Source organism: Suricata suricatta, chromosome 11 (assembly GCF_006229205.1).
Source record: "Suricata suricatta isolate VVHF042 chromosome 11, meerkat_22Aug2017_6uvM2_HiC, whole genome shotgun sequence".
Taxonomy (NCBI): Eukaryota; Metazoa; Chordata; class Mammalia; order Carnivora; family Herpestidae; genus Suricata; species Suricata suricatta.
This window is the reverse complement of record NC_043710.1, coordinates 89,878,037-89,888,935: the sequence shown is the minus strand read 5'-3', so window position 1 is coordinate 89,888,935 and position 10,899 is coordinate 89,878,037. Positions and strand designations below refer to the sequence as shown.

The 10,899-nt window shown below is 35.2% G+C and overlaps 1 protein-coding gene across 1 annotated transcript; it reads right to left on the bottom strand.

The window, feature by feature from the left end:
• Nucleotides 1-8,041: 8,041 nt before the first annotated feature.
• On the bottom strand, nucleotides 8,042-8,980 carry LOC115306751 (olfactory receptor 145-like). The gene has a single exon (XM_029957297.1). The coding sequence runs from the start codon at nucleotides 8,975-8,977 to the stop codon at nucleotides 8,042-8,044; it is 936 nt and encodes a 311-aa protein (XP_029813157.1). The 5' UTR covers nucleotides 8,978-8,980.
• Between the last annotated feature and the right edge of the window lie 1,919 nt (nucleotides 8,981-10,899).

Sequence of the window (10,899 nt, the reverse complement as noted above, 5' to 3'; positions counted from 1 at the left end):
GTATGCAGGTTTTTATGTAGACATAAGTTTTCAATTCCTTTACAAAAATACCAAGGAGCACAATTGTTGAATCATAGAGTGCAAATATATTCAGTTTTGTAAGAAGCCACCAAATTGTCTTCCAAAGTTGCTCCACCATTTTCTATTTTTATCAGTAATGAATGAGAGTTCTTTTTGCTCCCCATTCTTATCAGCATTTGGTGGTGTCAGTGTTTTGGATTTTGGCCATTCTAATAGGTGTCTAAATGCTGCTTTAATTTGCAATTCCCTAAAGACATATGATGTTAAGCGTATTTTTATGCTTACTTGCCATCTGTATATCTTCTCTGGTGAGGTGTCTGTTCAGATCTTTTGCCAACTTTGTAAACCAATGTGTCCATTTTCTTATTATTAAGTTTCAAAAATTCTTTGTATATTTTAGATAAATCTTTTCTTAGATACATCTTTAGCAAATACTTCCCCCCAATCTGTGGCATCTCTTTTCATTCTCTTGATGACACATTTCACAGAGCAGAAAATTTTAAGATTAATTATTTCTTTTTGGAGACTATGCCTTTTGTGTTGCATCTAAGAAGGCATTGCCAAAGCCAATCATCTAGATTTTCCTATGTTACCTTCTAGTTTTATAGCATGCATTGTCTTTTTACAGTTTTTCTGACCATATGACTATTGTGGAAAATATAAATAATAATATAAAGCACAATAGTTATTCTCAGTACCCTCAGATGCATGTAAAGTTGCAGATTTTCCAAGAAAAATATGCATATATGTGTGAATATTAACAATATGTGTGTATATACACATTCATATACACATATATAATGCACATTTTGAAAACTGAGATCATATTTTATATGATATTTACACTTTGCTTTTTTTTTTACCAAGCAGTGTATATGGTATATAAACATTTTTTCATGCTGTTTTCAATTACATAAATTTCAAAAGTAAAGATTTCTAATTGAGTGCTTCTACCATGTTGTTTAATCAATTGCCTACTGTTGAAAATTTATGTGTTTTCATTTTCACAAACAAAATGTAGATGGATATCCATATGTATTGTAGTTGTATTGTAAATTTATTGATTTAAAAATTTTGAATGCACACCAGTCTAACAGGTACATCCCTATTCAGTCTAAGTTTTAGACTTAATTATTATAATGGTTAAGAAATAAATGGGAAATAGTCAATGTACTTACCGGCAAATTAATTATATTTTACTTATTTTGCCACCACACCTGGAAAAGCCCAGAAATAATTGGAAAGAAAGGAGATATAAACAAAGTAATATTGAAAAGGAAAACCAAAGCTGGAGGCATCACACTTCCAGACTTCAAGATGTATTATAAAACTGTCATCATCAAGACAGTATGATACCGGCACAAAAACAGACACATAGGTCAATGGAATAGAATAGAAAACCCAGAAATGGACCCACAAATGTATGGCCAACTAATCTTTGACAAAGCAAGAAAGAATATCCAATGTAAAAAAGACGGTCTCTTCAGCAAATAGTGCTGGGAGAACTGGACGGTGACATGCAGAAGAATGAACCTGGACCACTTTCTTACACCATACACAAAAATAAACCTCTTTGACCTTGGCCATAGGAACTTCATACTTACACATGTCTCCAGAGGCAAGGGAAAGAAAAGCAAAAATGAACTACTGGGACTTCATCAAGATAAAAAAATCTTCTTCACAGTGAGGCAAACAATCAGCAAAACTAAAAGGCAACTGATGGAATGAAAGAAGATACTGGCAAGTGACATACTGAATAAAGGAGTAGTATCCAAATCATAAAGAACCTAACAAACTCAACACCTAAAAAAATAAATAATCCAGTGAAGAAATGGGCAGAAGACATGAATGGACACTGTTCCAAAGAAGACATCCAAGTGGCTAACAGACACATGAAAAGAAGCTCAAAATCACTCATTATCAGGGAAATACAAATCAAATCAAAGCTGCAATGAGATATTTCCTCACACCTGTCAGAATGGCTAAAATTAAGAACTCAGGAAATGAAAGAAGTTGGCAAGGATGTGAATAAAGGGAAACACTTTAAAATTGTTGGTGGGAATGCAGACTGGTGCAGCCACTCTGGAAAATAGTGTGGAGGTTCCTCAAAAAATTTTAAAAGAACTACCCTATGACTCAGAAATTGCACTACTAGGATTTTATCCAAAGGATAAAAAATGCTGACTTGAAGGGGCACATGCACCCCAATGTTTATAGCAATGCTAACAACAATAGCCAAATTATGGAAAGAGCCCAAATGTCCATATGTCCATCGATTGATGAATGGATAAAGAAGATGTAGTGTATATATGTGTGTGTGTGTATAATATATATGTGTGTATATATTAAATATATAAATATACAATGGAATATTACTAGGCTATCAAAAAAGAATTAAATAAATAGCAGTTATTATGTTAATGAAATAAGTCAGTCAGAGAAAGACAAATGTCATATGATTTCACTCATATGTGGAATTTAAGAAACAAAACAGATGAACATAGAAGAAGCAAAGGAAAAATAAGATAAAAACAGAGAAGGAGGCAAACCATAAAAGACTCTTAAATATAGAGAACAAACTGAGGGTTGCTGGAGGGGAGTTGGATGGGGGATAGACTAAATGGGTGATAGGCATTAAAGAGGAGAGGGTAGTTGTTGGGATGAGCACTGGGTGTTACATGTAAGTGATAAATCACTAAATTCTACTTCTGAAATCAATACTATATATATGTGTATATATATATATGTGTATATATATATCTATAAACTAACTTGAATTTAAATAAATAAATAAATAAATAAGAAAACAGATGTAGAGATAACTTTTAGCTATCATATATATTTTTTATTAATAGTTTATTGTCAAATTGGTTTCCATATAACACCCAGTGCTCTTCCCCACAAGTGCCCTCTTTCATTACCACCACTTCCCTTCCCCCTCCCCCTCTCCTTTCAACCCTCAGTTAGTTTTCAGTATTCAATAGTCTATCAGGTTTTGCGTCCCTCTCTCTCGTCAACTCTCTTTCCCTCTTCCCCTCCCTGTGGTCCTCCATTAGGTTTCTCCTGTTAGACCTATGAGTGCAAACATATGGTATCTGTCCTTCTCTGCCTGACTTATTTCGCTTAGCATGACACCCTCAAGGTCCATCCACTTTCCTACAAATGGCCATATTTCATTCTTTCTCGTTGCCATGTAATGCTCCATTGTATATATACCACATCTTCTTGATCCATTCATCAGATATATACTAAATAAAAAATGTCTTCCTCTATTTTTCTCCTTTTATAATATATTTCTTGTTATTTGGAATGGTTACTGTATTCCCAGACCAATGAAAAATTGAAGAAAACTCTAGAGTAAGAGAAGAAGTCTGGTTAAAACATAAAGCCTATGTAAGTAGATATTTAAATGTCTATTAATAAACAAAAATTATAAATTGATTTCAACAATGAACTTCATAAGTACACAGTTGTGTTTTATTATTTTGATCATTGGAAATTCATTACAAACAAATTGTTTTACAAAAGAAGTTTCAGAATTTCAGAACCCAGACTGGTTTGTATACTTAAAATCATTTCAAGATCACATTTTGTCAAGTTTCCTCACGTTTAGTAAGTAAATCTTTGTCCACATCTCTGATTATCTCCTTGGAATAAATTCCTAATGTTCAGTTGCTAAGTCAAAGGAGTGAACATGAGTAGGTCTTTTTATTACTGTCATCCAAATAAGTCATAAATTTCATTCCTATCACAAGTGTCTGTGATGTCTTTTGTCTAGAATCCCAGCCAGCACTGGATTTTTTTTTTAGATCTTGTCTCAACCTGATAGAATAAAATTATATCTCAGTGTTGTTTTAAATTTATACTTTTGTGTCTACTAAGGCTGAGATTTTTCACATCTTTGTTAACCATTTGTACTTTTGTCTTAAACAATTGCCTTTTCTTATAAATTGCCCACTTATTTATATCCCGAGAACGTTTATCTCTTATTGATTTGTAAGAATATTTATCATTGGCTCATATTTTGCAATATTCTCCCAATTTTAAACCTGCTTTTTATTATTTTTCAATATTAGACATTTAAAATTCCTATACAGAAGATAAATGTAAATTATAAAGTATCGTAATATGATAAAAACCTTGAAACTATAATCTATATAAATAATTAAAATGTTACCAAATGCCAATGAATATCTGTGCTCTTTTATACTCTTACCCCTCTGCTCTTCCTAGAGATCATTGCTACAAAGAATTTTATGTTTAAGATGTCCTGGCATGCTTAATAGTTGTACTTTTTATGAATTTAGGCCATGAAATATTGCTTAATTTTCCTCCTTCTGTATTTTATAAAATTGCCAGTAGAGCAAAGTGGTGAAGAGTAGCGACTCTGGAGCCAGACACCTTGGGTTCAAAGTTGAGTGCACACCTGACTAGTTGCATAATCATGCATGCTTAGTTCAGCTCTCTGGTCCACCCTTTTCTCACTTATGAAAGGAGGTTAATAATGGTTATATATGATACCTACTACATATAAAAGTTGTATTATATTTTATGCATGATCTAGTCATTCTGTAGCAATGGGGCCCTCCAGAATATCTAGGTGACCATACAACAGGAGGTGAAAGTTAACACCTTTTATTTCTTATTGTTATATTTACAGAAGTTTTTGATATTGGGTAAAAAAAAGTTTTGATTATGGTTTCTTCTGCCTTTACCCTGAGGCTACATGATTATTCACATATATTTCCTTTAGATCTTTCATAGTTAAAAGTTTTTACTTTCAATTTTTTAGGACATACAGAATATATTTTGGTATGTGGACTAATGTATATATCTAACTGTTTGAAGAGAAAATATATTGTTCTACCACTATTTATTAAAAATCTATCACTTCCTTACTGATATGAAATGCTACTTTCATCATATTCTAAATACTCATATTTATATGAGATTATTTCCATGTTTTCAATGCTTTTCCACTGATCTACTATTCTAACACATTTTAGGTGAGTAAGCTAAGCATATTCTACTTTCTTTTTCCTCCCTCTATTTTTTAACCAAATGCAATTGGGTTTCTGCTTCTACCATTTCCATAAACTTCTCTTGCCAAGTTTGTAAATTCTCGGTACAAAGGACATGACTTCTCCCAACCTCTGAACAATAGTGAACACTTCTGAACCCTTTTTTTTTTTCTTTTTTACTCTTAGAATCACAGAATGTTAAGAGTGGAAAGCTCCAAATCACTAGTTATCTACACAATATATCATAATTGCTTGAAAATCATTTTTAAAGTGGATCAAGAAGATGTGGTATATATATATATACAATGGAGTACTATGTGGCAATGAGGAAGAATGAAATATGGCCATTTGTAGCAAAGTGGATGGACCTTAAGGGTGTCATGCTAAGTGAAATAAGTCAGGCAGAGAAGGATAGATACCATATGTTTGCATTCATAGGTCTAACAGGAAAGACCTGGCAGGGGACCATGGGGAGAGGAAGGGGGAAAGAGAGTGGGGGAGAGTGAGGGACACAATTCAAGGGAGACTACTGAATACTGAAAACGAACCATGGACTGACTGAAGGGGGAGGGGGAGGGAAGGAGGGGGTGATGGTCATGGTGGGGTCACTTGTGGGGAGAAGCACTGGGTGTTATATGGAAACCAATTTGACAATAAACTATTTAAAAAAATAAAGTGCATATTCCTGAACCCTGATCACAGATATGTTCTGATTGAGTAGGCAGATCTGAGATGGAATGGGAGGTCATAATTTTAAATATTTCCTGAGTGATTCTGACACACACTCAAGTTGTGAATCATTAATCCAGTTCAACCTTATTAGTATATGTTAACAAGTGAGACACAATTATCACAAGATCTTTTAAATAGATAGAATACTTAACATAATCCAGCCAAGCTTTTTATTTTGCAGGTTACTAATCCAAGCTTCTAAAATGAAATGACACTACCATATAGTGGCAAATCCTAAACTATAATCCATTCACTATACCTTGAATCTCAAGTACATAGATAACAATCTTCACAAAAATTCTTTTAAGTAAGTACTATTATTTTTTCTCACTTTAGAGTTGAGGAAACTTTGAATGGCTACTTTTATTAGTAAAAGTAACACAATGAGCAAATAACAGAGCTGAAATTTAAACCGAAGTAGTCTGACACCAGAAACTGTGAGCTAACTCTATTTTGCTCTTAGAAGGCTGCCCAACTCATGTCTTCCTTCCCCCAATTCCTGAAAAAACACAACCATCTATATAAAACTAAATAAATCTTTGTTTTCCATCACTGTGGAAAGAAAGGCAATGCGAAAACAAATTATTGCAAAACTCATTCTAGGAGGGAGACATGTTAACAATTCTTGGAGTGACTCTTCTCCCCAGACAGCCATTCTCTTTTGACTCAAAATGTAAAATCATATACCAAGCATTCATTTATTCCACCACTACTTGCTGAGCCCTTGCTAAGTATGCTAGTAGATACTTTGCTAAGCACTGGAGGTATAACAGAGAATAAATATACATGGTTCCTTTCTTCACAGCCATACACAGAATCAGGCAATTACAAAAGCACATGAAAATTGTGTCAGGCATCACTACTCTACTCTAGGAAATACGAAACAGAACATTTAAACTTTCTAAAATGGGTTAGATGGTTGTTTCCCTGAAGCATGAACAGAAAAGAAAGAGGATTAGAAACAGGTATAAAAGTGTGCTATAAATAAATAAGTGAATAAATGAATGAATGAATGAATGAATGAATAAGTGAATAAATAACCAACCAACCATGGAGGAAGCATGAGAAGAAATGCATTTTCAAGAAAAAGGAGGCCAAGGAAAACAAGAGAAACCTCCTAAATACTCCATAACTTCTCAAATGATTTTCTTAACATTTTAAAGAATTCAACTTGGATAAATATATGTCTTTCTTACATAACATACTCTCTTATAGTTAACTAAAAATTTTCCTGCAAATGAGTTCTTAAAGTTTTCTTATAATTAAATAAATAGAATCAGATTTTGCATTTAAAGGGAAAAAGAATTTCAGTACAGTGAGACCTGTACCTCAAAAGAGTAGGCATAGAATGGTATCAATGTGTATCTGAAAGTCATCCAACCCTGCCTCTCTGCCCAGAAAGAAGACTTCCCAGAGCTTCTGGATAACCTAATACCTGAAGGATGGACAGGCTGAGCAAAGCAGAGTGTTCATGAGAGTGAGAGAAGAGCATGTGGGAAAGTGTGGAAAAGAACAAGAGTTTATTAAACTTGTGAGAGTTCAATGTGACTTCAGTAAACTAACAGAAAAAAAGGCAGGGAGGAGGGAGTTATAGTGACAGAAAATCAGGCTGGAGACATGATTCTTGTTTGGCATAATGTGGAGCTTTGTTTTATACTGAAGACGACTGCAGTGAACAGAGTAAATTAAGGTAAATGAGATCTTATTGGAAGCATGGAAAGAGCACTCTGGTTGTCATCTGGAGAATGGATTTCAAGGCTGAAAGACAAAAGAGGGAGGGGCTGGTCAGATGAGAAATGATGGTGCCAAGAGGAGAACAAAAATTGTCAGTACTTCATAAATTGGGGGATGGAGGACAAGCAGAGAGGAATTAAGGAGGTACTAGTTTGAGGTTTGAGCAATTGAGTATTTATGGTGATAGAGATCACAGGAAGAGAAGCAAGTGTGTGAATATTCCCTATAAATTAAAAGAGGAAAACACTGGGAAGGAAAAAGGAGAGGGAAGAAGAACAGGAAGGAGGAGGAGGAGAGGAGAGAACATAGTAATAGGCCCCCACACTATATCACAAACATTCATTTGCATTAACTTATTCATCCCAATAACCCTACAAAATAATACAATGCCCCTATTTTGCAGAATTCTAATTCCAAATCCAACACTCTTTATATTATACCTCATTTCTTTCTACATAAAAAACTCTATAGAGGAACAGGAACAATTTTAAAAGAAAGCTGCATTTTCTTATAATAATTAATACTGCTTCAGCTCAGGAAAATGTTTTTCTACTCAAGGTTTTTTTCAGGGCAACCTTAACCTCCTTGTTCCTGAAGCTGTAGATCAGAGGATTGAGCATAGGCACTACAATGGTATAGAACACAGTGGACACCTTCCCCTGGTCCATGGACAAGACAGAAGAAGGGTGAAGATACATGAATGCCCCTGACCCAAAGAAAACAGAAACAACAATTATATGTGAGCTACAAGTGCTGAAGGCTTTGGACCTTCCTTCAGTGGAATGGATGCGAAGGATGCTGGTGAGGATGAAAGAGTAAGAGACAATGATAGTGAGGCTGGGCACACCGACATCAAAGCCCACAACAATGAGAACCACCAGTTCGTTGATGTGAGTGTTTGTGCAGGAGAGCTCCAGAAGGGGAAGGATGTCACACATGTAGTGGTTGATGGTGTTGGCATCACAGAAGGTCAACCTGAGCATGCACCCTGTGTGGGCCCAGGCGCCAATAAATGCACCCACATATACAATCACTGCCAGCAGAGAACAGACCTGAGGAGACATGGTGACTATGTACAGCAAGGGCTTGCAAATGGCCACATAGCGATCATAGGCCATTACTGTCAATACATAACACTCTGCACTGACAAAGAAGCAGTAGAAAAAGAGCTGAGTCATGCATCCTGCATAGGAGATGGTGTTTAATTTTGACACAAAGTTTACCAGCAGTTTTGGGGTGATGACAGAAGAGTAACAGAGGTCAATAAAGGATAAATTAAAGAGGAGGTAGTACATGGGGGTGTGCAGGTGAGAATTCAGTCCAATTAGAGTGAGCAAGCCCAGGTTTCCTGCCACAGTGACAATGTAGATTCCTAAGAAAAGGAAGAACAGGGGCAGCTGGATCTCTGAATATTTGGTTAAACCCACAAGGAAAAACTCAGTGACTAAGGAACTGTTTCCCATATCCATTCTCTTCTGGTAGGATCTGAAAGATATGAGAGTAGAATCATATTTGAGGCAGCACCCACATTTCTTATGCAATACCATGGCTAGTCTATCCTGGGGCCAAGAAGCCAACAGATTCTGTTGAGAATTAACTAATTTTATAGGGAGTTGGATCTGGCTTCGCTCATGAAAGGAAAACAAGTATATGGGAGGCATCAACATAGTTTCAGGTAACACAGGGAGAAATATTTCAAGAGGGGAAGAAATAGAGAAATTTCTCATCCTTCCTTTGCTTCAGTTTGTCACTAATACTTTTTATCCCTTTACTTACTCCAGTTTGTACTTGTTAATCTTTAATTGCCACACTTCAGCTACCGTGCTGGCCACAGATCCAGACCGGACACTGTGTTGGGTGAAAAACATGAGCACATGTCCATCACAGAGATACTCACAGACTCTTTGGTTTCACAAGCACACATAGCAAGAAAGTAATTAAGTCAGGGATGGAACCTGGGTTTCCTTCATAAGAAATTCTCTAAGGGGCAGAAGGATTGGAGGTACTGCAAACCCCATAATCTCAGCATTGCTTCTAATTTTTACTTTCTTCCCATACAGACCTTGTAATCACCTACACCCAGGACCAGAACTGGTAAAAGCAGAAAAGCTTATTACTTTCTATGGTTCTGGATTTTGAAAGACAAAAATATAAAGGATTCAATGCTCACTCTTCTTGGCCTAGTGGCATCAGAACTTCCTGTGGTTTCCTCTCCAACACTGATCTCCAATGCGAAAGTTCTGCTGTGGTGAGGGGTCATAGAACTGAGCCAAACACTTCCTCCTCCATTTGTGTGGAGGGGCTCAGAGCATTTATAAATCTGTCTTTGACTTGCTCTGGGAGTTATTCAGATAACGATCACTATTTTTAATAATTATTTTGCCCAGAGGTGATCATTAAACTACAAAAAAAAAAAAAAAGAATATAAACAGCACTCTTTGTTTTCAACATAATAACAGGAAACATCACGTATTTGATCTTATTCTGAACTTGGAGGTCTCAGGGATTTGATATAGAGGCTTTCCCAGGAGGTTCTCCATAGCTCAAACCCTTTGGGAAAGACAGATTTACGAAATTGTTTGCACAAAGATGAAGAGGCTTATTCTCTGGTATCTTTGCAAGCTCAATATTCTACTCAAAATTGCACATTCTTTCAGGACAAATGATGTAGAGATCTTTTCTCTCTTTTTTCTCCTAGTTCTTCCTTGGCCTTTATGGACAATTGCTAACACATGGCTAATAATATTTTAAGTACATAGAAAAATATTACTTGTATATACATATCCTCTCACACATGTACATGATAAATATTAAGGCATACATGATGATATGATGCATTTAGACACTTCACTTCTTGTCCCTTTTTCTTAGCACTCTTTCTTGTCTTAGATCCCTTCAGCTATCACATCCAATTATTCATGTTTATAACTTACAACATCTTCCTCATTTTCCTAATTGTTGATGTAACCAAATAGGTTTATAGGAGCTTTACAATTGATTACGAACTACATTTTTTTTAAATCTCTTGCCTTTGTCATTTAATAATACTTCATTAACATCTCTCCTAAGTTCTATGTTTGGATAAATCATAACTTATCCAACCATACCACTTTCATAGAAATCCATAATTTTTTCCATTCTTTTACCATTAACAGCAATGGTAAAATAATCATCATTGTGCATTCATCTTGATATATCAGTACTTTTATTTCAATGGGATAAATTCCCAGAATGTTGTCTTTTAATTAGTGTCAGATGATTTTTCCTAAAGACTATACTAATTCACATCTCTGCAAGCATTGTATAAAACTACCTTTTCTTCCCAATTTACATCAATGGACAGGTCATCTAAACTGAAAATGAAAAGAGTCTAAATGTCCATCACCTGATG